Raw genomic sequence first — 16,796 nt, 5'->3', positions numbered from 1 at the left:
TAACTCTGTAAATGTGTTTTTCCTACTAGTTCTTGTTTCATGGGTGTGATTATTTTTATTCTGTGCTCTCTGACGTATTTTTTGAATCCCTGGCATTTTAGGAATTAATATGAGAGCTTGGAGGAAGTTGGGTTGAATGATGGAGTGAGGAGGAGGCGGAGGGAGGGTGTAGAAAAGAGCAAGACCTGAGAGAGTTCTTGAGGCATTACTGAGAAATAGGAGATTGAGGAGGTATTACTGAAGTGCAATAGGAGGAGGGAGAGGAACGGCAAGTTGATTGGAACAGAAGGGAAGGAGCAATGCACTTATGCAGAAAAGGGTGCCCAGTCTTCCTGGGAACGGAGGCGGTGACTGCAGGAGGCCTGAGGTGCAACCTTTTCCTCTCCCCTTTCCTCCGGGCTGGTGGTGGTGCTATCTGAGACCCTGCTCTCTGGGCTGTCAGCTATTAATAACTGCAGGATGCCTGTGCGAGCAGCCTTCAGGAGTCAAATTCACAGCACTCCACATCAGCACTTTGCGCCGGGCAGAGCCTGCCTGCACCCCGGCACCCTGGGTGAGCGGGGCTGCTGGACAAGCCTCCCCGCAGCGCCCAAAGGTGGGCTGGGAGGACGCTGCCCACACACTGCCAGCCTGCTGCCGAGCCCTGGGGCAGGCGCGTGAGCTGGTCTGAGCCTGGCACTACAAGCCTAAGGTAAGCTGACCTGGCAGCAAAACAGTTTGGAGCAGGGGCTGAAGAGGGTAAAGATTGGTTTGGTTTGCAGCAAAGCCAACGAAATGACTGCTGCAAAGACTGAAGCAGAAAAAGACAGAGGAATTACACCAAGGGATAGAGCTGATGGGAGAAAAGGGGAATTGTGGTCCTGGTCCTATGCACGAGAGAGTGGGGAGCAAGGGGACTGAGGCTCCAGCAGCCTCGCTGCTGTGGGGTGACAGATCGAACAGCGGTCCAACCGTGGCTCTGAGCCCCATCCATAGTGAAAGGCTGCTGCCCCACTCCTTATGCTAGACTGATTACGTGTGCTCCCTGATCCTGCTGGAGCAGCAAAGGACAGCAGAGCGGGACAAACCCGCCCTCGCTGCTCCTTGGGAATGAGCGTGCTGGAGGGGCACAGCTCCCTAACTGGGCCAGCCCGCCCTGCCTGCCCCAGGGAGTCCATGTCTGGGGGCGCAGACGTTTTCCCTCCATCTGCCACTCTTATGACCCATCAAATGAGCCATAAACTCCCTGAAACTCCTTCCCCCCATGTCTCCTGGCAGCATTGCCCTTTTCCTGTCAAGCAGGGCCTGCTTCTTTTATATAGCCAAGCAGATGTCCGGCTGCTCGAGGAGAATGCATGGCGTGTGCTTTATGGCTGCACCTGCTCACACTTGCTTTGGGAATACACCAGGATGAGCTCTTTTATGATGTGAACCACATAGGCAGCATCTCAATAAAAAATCAAACTTGGAAATCAGAAAGAAAGTCTTATCCAAGAGAATATCTGCCAATGTAATTGGGTCTGGTTTCATCTGGCCAGGCTGCTTTCAGCAGCTGTCACCATCTCTCAAAATCATGTTCTAAAAGGAGCAATGGTGGAAGAAAACTGTAGAATATTTGGAAAATAAAAACGTCTTGATCACAACAAGGGCAGCGTACACAGTCCTAGAGCCAGTTTGCCTGCTAGTTTTAAAAAATAACTCACAGCTAATAACATCTGTTTTGAAGCTCTGAGCAACTAAAGGTGTAAAGAGGCACAGCGACAGAGATGGTTAGTTACTCTCTGCTATTGCTGAACCCAATGGAAGTTTGGTCATTTATTAGGTGAGGATCTGTCTCCTTACATACTGTCATTTGGCAAGGACAGTGCAAAAATGAAGACATCAGCCCGACTTGCATTATGTGTGATAACCCCCAAGAAGGACTACGAGAACCTGCCCGAAGTAAAATTGCTGGGATTTCTCCTAACTTTTCCCAACTTAGCAGTACAGGTCTCTCATCCTACCTGGGGATAGAGATGGGAAACAGTGTAAGAGAAGAAATCTCCCTCTTCCTCTCCTTCTCCCTCCAAAATGACATGCAATAGGATGAATACATAAAATGCAGGTGTAAGTGACTTCAAACAACTTGCACCAACAACTCTAACAGGCCTGTGCCTTCTTCCTCCAGCCCTTTGTAATATATCATCAACAGTCATAAAAGAGAATGACATAGGGTTTTGTTTTTTGCATAACTTGCAGTCTGATAGGTTTCTGAGAAGCAATTCCAGTTCTAACAGAACTATCCAAATATCCAAACCAAGTATGGACATTATTCAAAATGTTCCCACATAGCTCGTGGGCAGACCCAACATCTTTATGTAAGAATATGTATTACTACCTAACGATATCCAAATGGCATTACAATGATGTTAAGTCATGACCGAGGAATTTTTCAAACTGACATTCTGCACTGCAGCACAACATGACAACATAGTACCATCATGGCATACACAGGTGCCGGGAGGCTGCAGTGCTGCAATTATACTGTCTATTCTGGGTGGCAACGCTATGTGGTAGTGAAGCAATGCTTCTTCTGTAATCTGTTACCATATTTTGTGCCTTAACACGAAGTCTCCACAGAGCCCCACAACGGCCTAATGCTGATATTCTGTCTGAGATGATACTGTTTACTAGCTCCTTTATGTGAGAGAGATGGAAAAGAATCTGCATGTGAAATGAAGATCCTGTGTCTCTTAACTGTAGAGGGAAACTAAAAGAGGGGCAAGAGACCTTTCCAGTGTTTCATTCTCCATTTCCTTCTGTGTGTTTAGAGCAAAGCAGAGAACCCTTTGTGGGAATGCCCCTAGCAGGGACTCCTGCTCCTGTTAAAAGAAAAAAGTCCACTAAACTCATTGGGAAGCTGACACACGAAGGTAAGATATGTAAACTGCATATATGAGAACTGTTTGGATTTCAACCTGAATTTCAGCCTTTAAAATCTCACACCCTATCCAGCTGAGCTCCCAGAGAAAGGTATGCAGTGAACACACCAGGAGGCAGGGCCACCATTGCAAAAGCTCAGCCTCTAACGACATCATATGTCATAATTTTCTTTTCAAAAGTGTTGCATACACACTCAAGTCAAATTCTAGTCTGGATTACACTTTCTAAACCCACTGTCTCCTGTGGCATTAATCTGGATGCATACCAGTGTGAATGGAAAGATAATACGATAATTTATAGATATCAATATTGCTGCGTCTAGTTATGCTCTGTGCTGATCTTTTCTCTCATCACCTTTGTCCTTCATTTGGTTTTCCTCTGTGTGAGAGCATTCCTTTGATTCCAGCACTCACTAGTGGGAAAAGTCAAATTTTCTCAGTGGGGCTAATACAGCAGGAGGGATGTAACATGGGACCCTTTTCCTTCTACAGAGTACATGCATATAGGGTGAGCTTTAATCAGCCGTGACAGCCTCATCTTCTCCCTTTGACAGCATGGCACATACTTGCAGCAATTTTGAACAGTAACAATTCAGTGCTGTCACTTTCTTCAGTGCCCCAAAAGGGCTGTAGAAACTTCTTTATTAGCGTATATGTCACTAAATCCTGTATTCAAGTAAACAAGCAAGTTAAAATTGAATAATCAGTAAAAGAGCATTTCCTCCTGTACTGGAGAATACTGCTATACAGAATTGGCTTGCTAAAAGAAAGAGTTTCTTCGGGGGGAAGGGGGAGAGAGAAAATGAATGTGCTAATACCAATTTCATACTAGATGAAGGACGGAGATTCATCCTCTTGTAAATGAGAAGTAGAGGTAGGTAAGTGGTCTTATCCTTGCTTGATATGGAAAAAAGAAGGTCTAAGAAAAGCTGCTTGTTTCTGAATAATGAAAAACTCAGACTTCATTTTTACACTGAAAATATCTGAATGCCTTGTTGCGATGGTGAATTGGTGGGATCAAATTATATGGAAAGGGACTTGTCCAATCACAGGAGTATTAAGAATCGAAGGGAACTCCGACCCCTTTTCCCTTTAAAAAGTCCCCTCAAAACAAACAAACAAACAAACAAAAAAACAACATTACATTTCGCTATGGTTTCAGGATAATATTTAAACCATAGTGCCTTGGGGTTCTCTTTGCTTATTATTTGTCAGCACCATCCAGAGAGCTGACTGCCACTCATTTAACTCCAGAAGAGGGGAGTACAGGATGGTAACCAGACAAGCTAGTGGTGCTTTTTTAGGCAATACTAAGCAATCCTACTGCTCTGACTGAGGTATTTCAGAGGTAGGATTCCTGCATCCAGCTTCAACCTTACAGAACTGCTATCTGTGCAGATTTGTCTCGATTGCAATCCAGAGTAAAATGCACCTAACTATATCCAAAGTGTCATCAGTGCAAGAAATTTGGTGCATAGGTTACGTCCTAAAAAATTTTAATTTAGAAGAGAATTTGGCTGCTTTGAAGGCCCTGATGCTGGGAAGCGATGGGAAAGAGATCTGGACCACAGCACTTCCTGAAGTGTCCCATCTGATATGTTTTATAGCCATGCCACAAGAGGTGTCCAAGCTGAATCTGGGGAAGAAGATCAGCATCCCCCGAGATGTGATGCTAGAAGAGCTTTCTCTCCTCACTAACAAAGGATCCAAGATGTTCAAATTACGTCAGCTGAGGGTGGAGAAGTTCATTTATGAGAATAACCCTGACGCCTTCGTCGACAATTCTGTGGTAGGTTGGAGGTTAAAACTGAAAAGCTGCTCCATACAGCCAGGGGGAGCAGGAATGAAGGGTGCCTAAGCTCTCCCCTGGCCTTGGAGAGAGGAGGACACTGTGAGTGTGTTTGTGTGTGTGTGTGTGTGTGTGTGTGTGCTGAGGATCCATTGGCGAAGCAATGCAGGGAAAAGACAAGATTTCATGAGTTTAATTTCTGTTTGGCAGCAGCATTAGTTTCCTCTGGGGAACACTTGGTATCACTGATGGAGAAGCATTAGAAAATCCAATACTGAGTGAAGAGGGAGGACTGTATGATCTGCAGGTGTTGAGAGCCGCGCAGGGCATGACTAATTGTTGTTGTACCAGTTCCATTTCTTTTACAAGGAAATGATCCGTTCAGATTTGACTTCAGCTCCAGTGGACACAGTTCTGTTTTTAGCCTAGGATACACTTTTATTCTTTATTATGAGCACAGTCCTCTCTGCTCATTTCTGCAAGAAGTTCCATAAACGAAAATTTGGACAAAAACCTCTACTGACACTGCAATACCTTCAGTTTATTTGCTAGAAGTCATGTTTGTTTTTTGCTAGTGTATTTGCCTATCAAAATATCGTGTTTAAAGTCAGATTTCATTTTTTCTCCCTTTCCCACCAGTAAATTTTGTTATTTAACCTTTGAATTAAGGCTTCTCTCTTCAGTTAGGTAATTGGAGTAAGGTCTTTTGAAGATATTTACATTTTTAAAAACAAAACTTTCCTTTTACATGATTGTCAGGAGTTCAGTAAAACAAACAGGAAAGGTCTCAGGATTGTAGGTGTTCTAACTCAACATCTTCTCTTTCGTTTGTTCTTTAAACTTTATTTGCTGCCATTTTATCCTTTTATGACATCTATTTCCCAGTCCAAGACAATTCAAGAAAACAAAGTCAAGCTGAAGAAAATGTTCTGCCAAACAAAAACACCCTAGTGAAATGCAAATCATCCTAGTGAAATGCAAATGTTATTATAAATCCTCAGCAATCTTAGAGCTCCCAAAAGGTATGAAGCCCAAGTTTGTATGTCAGAAATCTGAAGACTGCAGTGGGGATCATAGGCAGAGTGAGAAAATAAAGGAAATAAAAAGGCTGAAGTCCAAACTTCCAAAAATGTGAAAGTGTCACTTAAGGGTGTCCAACCAGAGACATACAAAGTGAACAAATTGTGACAAACAGGCTCAAAACTGGATTTGCAGAAACAGAGGCCCCAAAGTCCTAACCGAAACACTGGGTCTCCAAAACAGATTACAAAGGCTGGTAACAATCATTTCTTTTCTCAAGCTGTCTTTCCTACTTTATTGTGTTTTATTCATCAAAACCTGACGTTTGCTCCATACCCTTTCTGCAGTGAATCTCTCCCTTTATTCCAGAAGGTCACTCCTGTTCGAGCAAGACTGCAGGATGCTTTGCTGTGAAGAAACATATTTGGGGGTTGAGAGAGGCCCTAACAAATGTAGCATTTTCTTTGTGGCTTTGCTTTATGGTAATGATGGCGGCAGGGTCTCCAAACAGCAGCTCATACTCTGCTTTAAAATGCTGCATGGCTCACTTGCAGATCTATCTTTTCCCCACGTTCGTGGAACAGATAACATTCGCTAATGCAGGCTCTCCACTGGTTAATGCAGGAAGAGTTTGGTCTGCTGTACTGCCCTTGCTTGGGGCCAGTTTAGCAGGACCACAGACATAATTGTTACTGCCTGCTGGCTGCCCGGTGTGCTCTGTCCAAAGACTCTTCCGGGCTGCATCCACTGCCTCTGTGAATAACTGTTCTTGTCACCGCAGCCGGCACGAATTAGCACTTTTGCTGGCAGCCAGAGCAGTGAGAAGAGCAGCTGAGCGACTGCAGCAACCGAGCCGTTCTCTTGGAGAGCTGGTTGTTCTTGAGCAGACAATGGCAGCAGATCGGTGGCCTTACTGTTATCTTCCAAACTGTCAGGACAGCACTTGAGTCTAGCACAAAATCAACTTCATCAAAAAAGCCTTCTGATTGCAATATTTGCTTAGCTCTCTGTTCCTTTCCATCCTTCTCCCTGGCTTTGCTCAAAGGATGATGCAGAAAGGGGGAGGCTTAAACGAAAGGGAAGTGGAGGAAGAAGCTAATGGCAAAGCAGAAAATTCCTGCTGCTATTTTCAGTTACTTGCTCCTTCCAGTTAATTTTCACATCCTTTGCTGCCCATCCCAAAGAAGCGCTTGTGCCTTTGAGGCTGTGGGACCCTGGAGGGATTTAAAGCTGGTGGGGTGTTTTCTGCTTTTACATCATGGATTTCTTAGCTGTCTTAGAAAATTCTCAAGACAAACTTAGCAAAAGAGGGCAAGAAAGGCCTGGGATGGAGTACGGATAGATCTTTTTTTTTCCGAACCAAAAAAAGTGGAATAGCAAGGTAATGGAATATAAAAACAGGACAAAGAGAAAGGTTATTAAAAATAAATCCAAACTAGATAACAGCTCCCAGAATAGCCTGTGCTGGAGCCATAAACCTTCCACAAAAGGAAGATCTCAGCAGTCCCATGTCATCGATCTGCTCTCCTGCTTCCCTCCTACTCTCCCCTCTCCCAAACAACCACACTGAACGATCAGATCACTCTCCTTACTTCTAGCAGAGAAAACCTATACACTGGGTGTGCATGAATGAGATGGCCCCACGCAAAAGAGTGAACCTGTGACTCTCTCTTATTACTACTATGGCTCCATCTATCCAGTTAAAGGCAAAGAAGAGCTAAACCCAGAGTCAAAAGGACTGAACATTCGCAACCGGAGCACAATGAAATGTACTACTCGCTGTCTACTGGTCTTCAGTATTGTCTCTCTTCCCTTGCAAATATACAGTACAAGGGGACGTTTTCAGGGAGGGCTGAGTTTGACACTTTTAGCACACCAATAACCTGCCAAATGAGAGTGCATGAGATGTCCTCCCTGTCTGGTGTCACGCTGGAGAAGGTGGGCTCTGCTGGACTCTGGCTAGTGAGAGTAAATCATAAAAAGGATCTCTTCTCCCTACCCCAGCGTGTGCCACCCAGCTGCAGGAACTGTGGTACTCTACACGTCTCAGAGGGTATTATCAACCTTACTGGGGAGCTGTGGGGTGCAATTTATTGCTGTCTAAAGACTATTATGAAATCCTATCTGCTATGTGCTGTATTACTGTAGCATCTGATCAACCAGAGCAGGAAGGAAATCACTACATTCTTTTTACAGAGCGGAACTGAACCATGCAGATCAATTAATTATCCAATACCACAGAGAGGGTATGGGTATTATCTCTGGCTCTCTGAAATCCTGCTTTGCTGTTCAGCAATTAGATCAGTAGTTCACAGACCTGTTCTCCACTCAATAACAATACATTTGTTTGGCCTGAAATATGTCAAGATCATGTGAAACCAAGTTTTTCTTAGCTTTACAACCCCCCTCGTTATTCCCATAACTCCACTCATTGTCCAACCTCTGCTTTGGGAAACCTCTGTGCAAGACCTCCCAGCCTATCATTACGTAATGAAAGTGCTCAAAAACAAAAACATGGTTATGCTTTTTGTTGCTGCTGTTACGCTGGTTTTCTTCCAATGAGAATCCTTAAAAATAAATAGTCTGTTCTGATGGTCAAAATCTGTGGCCTGATTTGAGTCACATGCAGGAAACAGTTTACAGAAAGACTTGATTTCCTTCTATCTTTTTTTTTTTTTCTTTCTGCCTTACCTACTAGATTTTAAATTAAAACCATTAGGAAGGTGGAATAGCTGATATCTGAGAAGATAGTTATTAGCAGAACTACAGAGAAAAGCTTGATACATTCCCAGATTAGCCAACAAGTTAAAATAAATGCAGTTCCCATGTCCTGGCAATGCTTGTATGAAAACAAGCTGCATTTGTGTTGGCAAGCAATTTCTGCTGGACTTCAGGTCAGGCGGACTCTTCAGATCAGAATGAGAGACCAAATGTGAACTAAAGCATAAGAAGTAAAGAGGGGTTAAAGAACTGGATTACTGTTCCTCTGGACAACGGCAGGAGTAAACCGTTATTTCTTTTGCTGCTGAACAAGAAGAGACATGGAAGAATGGGCAGAGGTGGAAGGAAGCAAATGGAAGTGGTTATGTTACAATGCCAAAACCGGTGCTTCATACCAGACAGAAGCACACAAACATCCTGCCTCAGAGTTCTTACTCGCTAAATAGCCAGACATGATACAGTGTATGCAGGAAAGCATAACGATGGAGGAGTGGAAGATCTCATCATTTAGTTTATGGCACAGGCGTGCACTGATGGCTCTGTATGTCCCTTAACGTACCCAGCAGAAGGAAAATGAAGATCACTGGAGACAGGGTTAACGGGCAAATGTTAAGTACTATTCCTAGAAAGTCTGTTCTGCAGAAAGTCTGTTCTGCAGGAAAGATTAAACCTCTTGCACCTCTTGAACAGGACGCCCACAAGCTGAAATATGGAAGACTCTTAGGTTGTGACCTACGTGGAGTTAGCCAGCTGAGATGAAAACCTTCTAAAGAAATAAGCCCTGCTGTGCTCGAGCTGGATTGCTGTAGAAGAGCTAGAGTCTCACCTATACCCAAAACAATCTAGAAATGAAGATGAAGTCTGATGCTTTCCTGCTCAAGAAGTGATTGGTGTGGAAACAGGAATGACAGAGAAGGGCCATTGTTTCTCCACAGCAGTTTTGATGGAGCACTGTGAGAAAACTTTGGACTGAACGGAGGCAGAGATTCAATTTCTTCCATCAAAAAGAGAATGCTACAAGGATGATATAAAGTATACAAATAAGATAAATAATTTTTGTGTGGTATTAGATGAAAATTCTCATTTAGACTGGTAAATTCAGGCATAGGGGTGGAAAATGATTTGCCCAAGATTAAATAACAAGTCAGGAATAGAACTAGGAATAGAAAACAGGAGCTCAAACCATTAAACTATGGGACCATCCCCCTTGTGGAAGAACGATAGAAAAAAAATCCATTAGCACAAGATGTCTTAAAACCTAAGGTCACTTTTTATTTTCATTCTTTTTTATTAAAGTGAATCATGAGTTTAAGGCTGTGCAACTTCAAGTGAAGGAGCCAGGGGCACCCCTTTACCCTATTTCTTTGATAAAAAGAACAGGTAGTCTTACGCAGTCATCTTTCTTCTCCCATATCTTAGTGTTTCCAATTTTAAATCTCCCATGCCACCATTAAGGAGTATTTGAGTGGCTGCTGTTGAGGGGAGGGAGTCACAGTAACTTCAGAAGTGTTCGTAACCACACAGGCATCAAGCTTTTGGGAAGTTCTTCATCAGTGAGGTGGAAATAGAAACACATTTGGTGGTCTCAATCATTCTCTTCAGGGCACAGCAAGGAGCAGAGGGGGAGCACACAGTGTCTCCTCCTGGGTACTGCCTGCAGTGATGCCAGGGCCTTGAGATACTTAAGAGATCCCAGCTCCATTAGTGGATCATCTTTCATCATCTATTTTTCATGTGACATGTACAGCAGCCCTAGAAAATTCAGAATTCATCCAATCTAGGCTTCTAATTTGTGGGATCAAGCTCTTGCGAGGGCTAAGGACTTTCAAAGATACATGAACCCAATTTGTTTAGTCAACCCAGAGGACTATGCATCATATGAACTTGCCACAATTGTTCTCTTGTTAGAGTGGATATAGGGATGCCCAGGGACTGAGAGCCTCCACTGCCTCCCGCAACATGCATACAGGGCAGACCCTACCCTGGAGGGGCTGTGGGAACTGCTGCCAGGGGCAAGAGGAGAAAGCAATCTGCGTCCTCAGTTGACACTCCTGGGCTTCTTTCCTGGGACTGCAAATAGGAGGGTCAATCAAAACCAAATGGGATGGTGGGTTTTGTGATGTGAATATGCGTATAAGTAAAAGCTCCACATTTTGTTAGCAACGGCCCAGGTGACACGTTCCCTGCAGGTATATACCATATTTCACTTTAAACACCCTGAACACAGGCCTCCTCTAAGTACAAGAGAGGTGGCTGCACTCATCCAGCTTTGGCTACATCCAGACTTCTGCTTGAGGCTGCCCTTCCTGAGCTCTGCTCTCTTGGAGTGAGCTGGTTCAAATCCAGCAAGGTTCAATATTTCAAAAAGATGAACCAGCCTTTGCCTCCTGTTACAGAAAAAGGAGATTCCCATGTAAGTTTGAGCTCAGATGATCTCTTGTGGCATTTAAAACGAATGAAAAAGAGATTCTTATTCTGGCAGGTGAGTGGACCAGTGGTATTGTACAGAAAATGGCTCTTAATATCTGAATGAAGAGGTCTGCTGATGTTTTCTCAGTAGGTCTGTGAAGAGCCATGAACTCGGCTGAGATCCATCAAGCTAATTTCACTTCTATCTAAATGGGATTTCAGTCTGGCTTTCCTGAGGCAAACCTTATGTTTCAGAGAAACTTCACTCCTAGTTAGTGATAATATCACAATTTAAAATAACATGGCAAGACAATGATGCCCCTTCCTGGCGACATCAAATACTGCTGTGCACAAAATCAAACCAGCCCTTTTTACTGTAGCTCATGTTATGCTTATGTGTCGTGACATTATTTAAGGGAGAGTGCATGTTAGTAAGCAGAGGAAAAGGGAAATAAGCATTTGATTTGCAGGAAGGGCACACAGCGTGGGTGAAACTTGAAGGAAAACATGCAAATTCTGTTTTGAAAATACAGAGCTGTGGAGAGGCAAATAAGTAGACGCATTAACCTCGCATATACAGTAACCTTTTGAGATGACCTCATTCTGACCCCTATACCCCAAAAAACCTTCAGTTTGCTTTTCTACAGTTACATAGCTTCTGACGCCTAACTGAAAAAACCGCCCTGCTAGCTCCTGTGTACAGCTTAAGCTTCATGCCCACGATCGTCTCCCTTCTCAGTGCTTCCTGACATTCAGGGGAACATGATCTCCCTGTTCCTAAAAAGGGAATTCCCTTCAGCCAGAAGGACAGACAGTCCCCAATGGCCCTGGGGGCACCAGCTCTGCCACTTCAGCCTGCAGCTGGCTCCAAGCCTGGGCTGCAGCCTGCTGACCTGCTGTGAAACCCTGGACACTGTTGCTGGAGACACACGGAGCGGAGAGTTAGATAATTCTGCCTTGAGCCTTGTGGGGTTTTCACTTCTCGTCTATTTTTAGCTGACCAAACAGCTGGCCTTGGAAGCCTGTTTACAGCCTGGAAATCTTCTTACTGCTAAACTGCAATAGGTGTAAGAGCCCTGAGAAAGCCTTAACCCTTTGAGGGCCCTGTGATTGGTACTCTGGTCTCCCACTGACTGCAGGAGAGGAATTTACACGAGCAGAATTGCAGCATGAGAAACCACAGATGCATTCAGCTTCAGCTGTATTTCTCTGCTACTTTTTCATGTACCTAACCAATCATCCAGTCCAACAGGAAAGACTATATGTGATACATGCACCACGTGACTTGTGTTATACAGCCATGTGGGCTGTAATGCGTGAGACGTTTTTATCCTTGATAGGAGTTCGCTGGTGCCCAACACATAAAACATTTTCCCACACATATTATATTGTTTTCTGTTCCACAGAAATATTTATTAAAATTGCTTTGTGCAAAGATATGCCCTTGTGCTGGCACCACAGAGTCTGTAAACTCAGCACAGACGATTTGCTCTTCCACTATGTACTGCAGGGACTGCACCCTCCAGCCTGGACTAGAGAGGACAGACAGCCTGGACAGTAAGACCAGCTTTATTTCTCTGATGGATACAGCTTTCTGTCTTGCCTTGTTAGTGGTTAGATAGATGGGCTATCTTAACCCTGACATGAAACACTTCCTGGTTTCTTGTCCGCTTGCTTTCCCACAGCTTAGCTAATGTATCTCAATTTGGACCTCTACCTGTTCTGGCAAGCACAGTACTTCCCTTCCCTGCCTCCTGTACTTCACACTGATCACTGCTGGGGACAGTACACAGACCCCCCTCTTCCCAGCCTGATCATATAAAATGACTATGAGGTGCCCATTAAAAAGTGACCTTCAGTTGCCCTTGCTGCTTTTCCGTAAGCACTCCTATATTGAATATAGAGATTAACCTATACTAAGTTCTGCCACTGATTTTGTAATTGAGACATAAGTCTGCTAAGACCTTGAGGACTCAGCAGTTTACGTTCTGAGACCTATGCCTGTAAATGTAAATGGATTAGTGATTCCTCCTTTCTGTTCTCCTGCTCTAGGATCACTTTCAGAAGTTCATCCCTTCAGGAGGGCATTACGGAGGAGATGCTCATGGCTATGCCCAAGGGCGAATGGTAGGAGGAGTAACAGCAGGGCAGCACGGCTCCAGTAAGCAGCAGTATCCCCCAGTTCCTCCTAGGCCTGGAAGCAAAGGAGGGCCTGGGGACAGTGAAGGGGATCATGCCGGGGAATCGGCTGGAAGTGGTGGAGGAGGCGGCGACGGTACAGAGAAAGGCAAGTATATCTCTGCAAGAATAAGAAATAGATAAGGCTATCAGAGCTTGGGCCAATCTTACTCTAAGGGACAGGTAAATGAATTTGGTTAAAACCTCAATTCTTCCAAACTAAGCTCAGCTGCAAAATTTAGAAAAGTTAAATCTCCTTTTGCTTGACAGTTTTATTTGCATGTTTGTGTGGCTTATTCACAGGCAAGAAGCAGAAATACCTGCCTTGGCTAAACCAAAGAAATTCTGGGAATTTTTGAGAACTCTTGAGCTCTTAGGGCTGATATAACAGCGTGCTAGTATTGCACGTTATACAACATGGGGCTCTACCTTTTCTTCCAAAATGTTCCACACTGACCACTGCTACATACAGCAGTTGTAGCAGCTCTTCCATTAGTCTGATCTGACACATCAGTCTGAGTATATGGGCCCTAATTTCAAATCAAAATTTTCACCTAAAGGAACATCACTTCTTGGATAATCTTCAGAAATGAATAGCAATATTTCTAAACATTATCTGGTAATCATCACCAATCTATTGAAGCAATATCTTTATGAGGCATAGTATTTTTCTTGAAATTTAGTCCTTGCTTACTTTTATCCTCCATTTACTTTGGCCAGAAACCTCTGGAACCAAACCCCTTGTAATAAGATCAGCCTGACATCCTCTTTTTTGGCATAATTTTAGGCCTATGATACTGGATTATAAATCTCTTCCTGAGCATACAGAATAGTCATTTTAATGGTTCCTATGGGATAAAAAAAAAAAAAGGCAAATTTGCATGGGCACTGGGCAGAACTACATTAAATGAACAGCTACTTTAAATGACTTGTAAAATCCAAGATTTTTCATTTACACTCTGGACGAATATACATTTTGTATCAAAATCATTGTTAACATTTCTGAATATCACTGTGAAAAAGAAATTTGTGTAGCCTATCTTCTTACAGGTGATTTTTCTCTATTGTTATCCTACTTCTGTGTGCAGGGAGAAGGAGGATTAACATCATCCCACAGTACTTACTGCAGAGATGGATCACAACTGCTTTATCTTTCAACTCTAGCAATCAATTTACTTCTGAAGTACTTAGTTTATGTCCTTCGCACAGAAAGGGTAGAAAGGTAGAAAGGTAGTTTTGCTTGTTTTTTTTTTTAATGAAAATGAGATTCTTTTGTATGTCTATAATTTTCTGAAACCAGGAAGGCAAGGTTTGAAGAAAATATGCAAGTCCAAGAAAGAAGTAACCAACCTAAAATTTCTGGCAATCAAGTATTTGATTGAATATCAAATTAACAAAGTGCAGCTCTATCATTGACACCACTTTAACTTGCACAGAGATACCCCATGAGATTTTCAAACAACTTTTAGCCACCCTGAGGTGTTTGAGCCAGACTTCCCTCTAGCATCCTGGCTCAGGAGAGGAAAATATGAGTGTCTACTCATGTAACTACAAAGAAAATACCAACTTATAAAAATATTCACACAAGAGAGATGGTAACTTTAAAACATTCAAGAATAGACTCCTGAGAAAATAAAGATGGTTGTGGGCTGCAAAGATCCCAAAATATGACAGTTAGAGTTTTTAGTTGGAACAGTTAGAAAAGAGTCAACTGCAAAGTTTGAGTCTACTTCTGGAGTGTTTACAATCAGGACTCGCTTTGACCTATCTGATGACAAGGTTTTGGGGGGAGGGAGGGCTTACGTCTGCTATGACCAGACAGGAAAGGAAGAAGTTAATTCTGAAATTAGGGAGCATTTTAGCTTGCATAAAAGCTTTCCCTGAGGTAATGGAAGAGATGATAGCGTAAGGACATTTCTTCTTGGGGGAAGAGGTTTCTATTTGAGCAACCAGATGGAACAATGAAAAATTAGCTTTCAGATATGTGCTCTAACGCAAATTCATGGATCAGTAGCTCTCAGACTGCGGTACACATGCTTTGTGGATGAGCATGGAAGTGGCCCATAACACAGTCTCTTTTAAGAAAAAGCTAACTGTAAATACTAGGATTTGATTTTGAAGTTGCAGGATCAGGAGACAAAGCTGTTGTTGCCTCAGCCTCAGTAGCACAATATAGAAAGGTGATGTATTTGGAGTAAGCGTTGTCTGAGCAGAGTGTTTTTCTTTCCTTTTTTTACAGATGGCAAGTCAGGAGGGAAAAAAGTCACAATCTTTAAAACTTACATATCCCCCTGGGAACGAGCAATGGGTATCAGCCCTCAGGACAAATGTCAGTTCACGATTGACTTACTGTCATATGGTCCCAAAGCTGATCTCCCCCATTACAAGTCTTTTAATAGGTAAGCCTACTTGGACACTTAATTCAATTTACTTTGCATAAGAAATATAACCCTAGACATCACCCTCCTATCTTCTGTTTAAAGCAGTGTACCTAAGTTTGATATGATAGTGATATGTCATTCTACTTATCAGTCTCCTATGGATTCAAAGTTTGGGGGCCTACAAAAAGAAACTACATTAAGAGCTAGAGATTTGAATCCAGCTTATAGATAAAAAACGTATATAGCAGGATAACATGACTTTAATCCTATTTCCCCTTCCTTTCCCCCTATCTGATCAAGGAAGATTTGGCTTGCCACTGTTTATTACTGCAGCCATTTCAAGTTAAAGAGTTCAAGAAAAATACTTGAGAACAGAAGCCATATATTTCACATTACTTCAGATAAGAAGCAGGTTCTTCCTGACCCTTCTGATAAAAAATGAGTTATACAGATATTTCTTGTGCAGCAACAACGTTCTGTTAACCTCTGTACTTTGTTACCCATCTCCACGGCCTCAGAACGTTAGAACCCAAATCCCACTCCTTTCTGCAATAACACAGCTTCTGCCTCCTACGTGTATGGGGTAGTGATAGGTGTGGAAGGTGAATGGTTTGATGGAGGTTCATGCAGCAGGCTGACGGAAGTGCATAGGAGCAGAGAGTTGGTTTATCTTTTTTAGTGCATAGACAACATAGGTGCGTATGTTCTAGGGCAGAATCTGTTGGCCAATGACATGGCAACACTGGTAAAATTTAGAATCTTGACAGCTTTCATTTTTTATTTAGTTTCTAAATTGCATTCTTTACCTATGTCCTGTGTGCTAACTCCATTTGTTCCCCTGTGCCAGGACTGCCATGCCTTATGGGGGTTATGAGAAAGCAGCCAAACGGATGACCTTCAAAGTGCCTCAGTTTGAGATTGGCCCTTTGCTTCCAGAATCCATCATGTTATATAATCAAAATTTCAGCAACAGACCCTCCTTCAACAGAACCCCAATACCTTGGATGCCTTCAGGAGAATCCTCTGAGTACCATATTGAGGTCAACGTGCCGAGGAGTGGTGAAACAGAAGAGCTATAAATCCCCAGCCCCCAGGTCTTTCTTTTTTCTCAGCCCTGTCTATTTGCAAGTTAATGGTAGGGAGCTGAAAAATGCAACTCTAGTCCTTCCTTTATTTTGCTCTTAACTCAGACAAGTTCCTAGTAGGTTCTAAACTTATCTTTGCTGTGGTGTTAATCCATATCACAAACAGTTTGAGGGAAAGGAGCTTTTTATTCACGAGGGCAAAAAAGGGCAAAACTGGGAAGTGTTTTTCTGTTTAGAGATGCTAAATGCTGCCTGTCTGCTCAATAATAAATCTGTTTTGTCATATATTAACAAGTAATAAAGCACCAAGAGG

At 43.1% G+C, this 16,796-nt stretch overlaps 1 protein-coding gene across 1 annotated transcript; it reads left to right on the top strand.

The window, feature by feature from the left end:
• Positions 1–473: 473 nt before the first annotated feature.
• On the top strand, positions 474–16,796 carry MYOZ1 (myozenin 1). Its single transcript, XM_009671246.2, has 6 exons — positions 474–691; positions 2,790–2,891; positions 4,508–4,689; positions 12,892–13,126; positions 15,257–15,416; positions 16,246–16,796. The coding sequence occupies exons 2-6, from the start codon at positions 2,816–2,818 to the stop codon at positions 16,475–16,477; spliced, it is 885 nt and encodes a 294-aa protein (XP_009669541.1). The 5' UTR covers positions 474–691; positions 2,790–2,815; the 3' UTR covers positions 16,478–16,796.

This window comes from Struthio camelus, chromosome 7 (assembly GCF_040807025.1).
Source record: "Struthio camelus isolate bStrCam1 chromosome 7, bStrCam1.hap1, whole genome shotgun sequence".
Classification (NCBI taxonomy): Eukaryota; Metazoa; Chordata; class Aves; order Struthioniformes; family Struthionidae; genus Struthio; species Struthio camelus.
The sequence above is the reverse complement of the archived record's forward strand: the minus strand, read 5'-3'. Positions and strand labels throughout refer to the sequence as shown.

Coding starts and splice junctions, on each gene's coding strand:
- MYOZ1 (XM_009671246.2), top strand. CDS start 2,816: ATGCCCCTAGCAGGGACTCCTGCTCCTGTTAAAAGAAAAAAGTCCACT. Junction 13,127..15,256: donor CGGCGACGGTACAGAGAAAG/GCAAGTATATCT, acceptor CTTTTTTTACAG/ATGGCAAGTCAGGAGGGAAA. Junction 15,417..16,245: donor CATTACAAGTCTTTTAATAG/GTAAGCCTACTT, acceptor CCCCTGTGCCAG/GACTGCCATGCCTTATGGGG.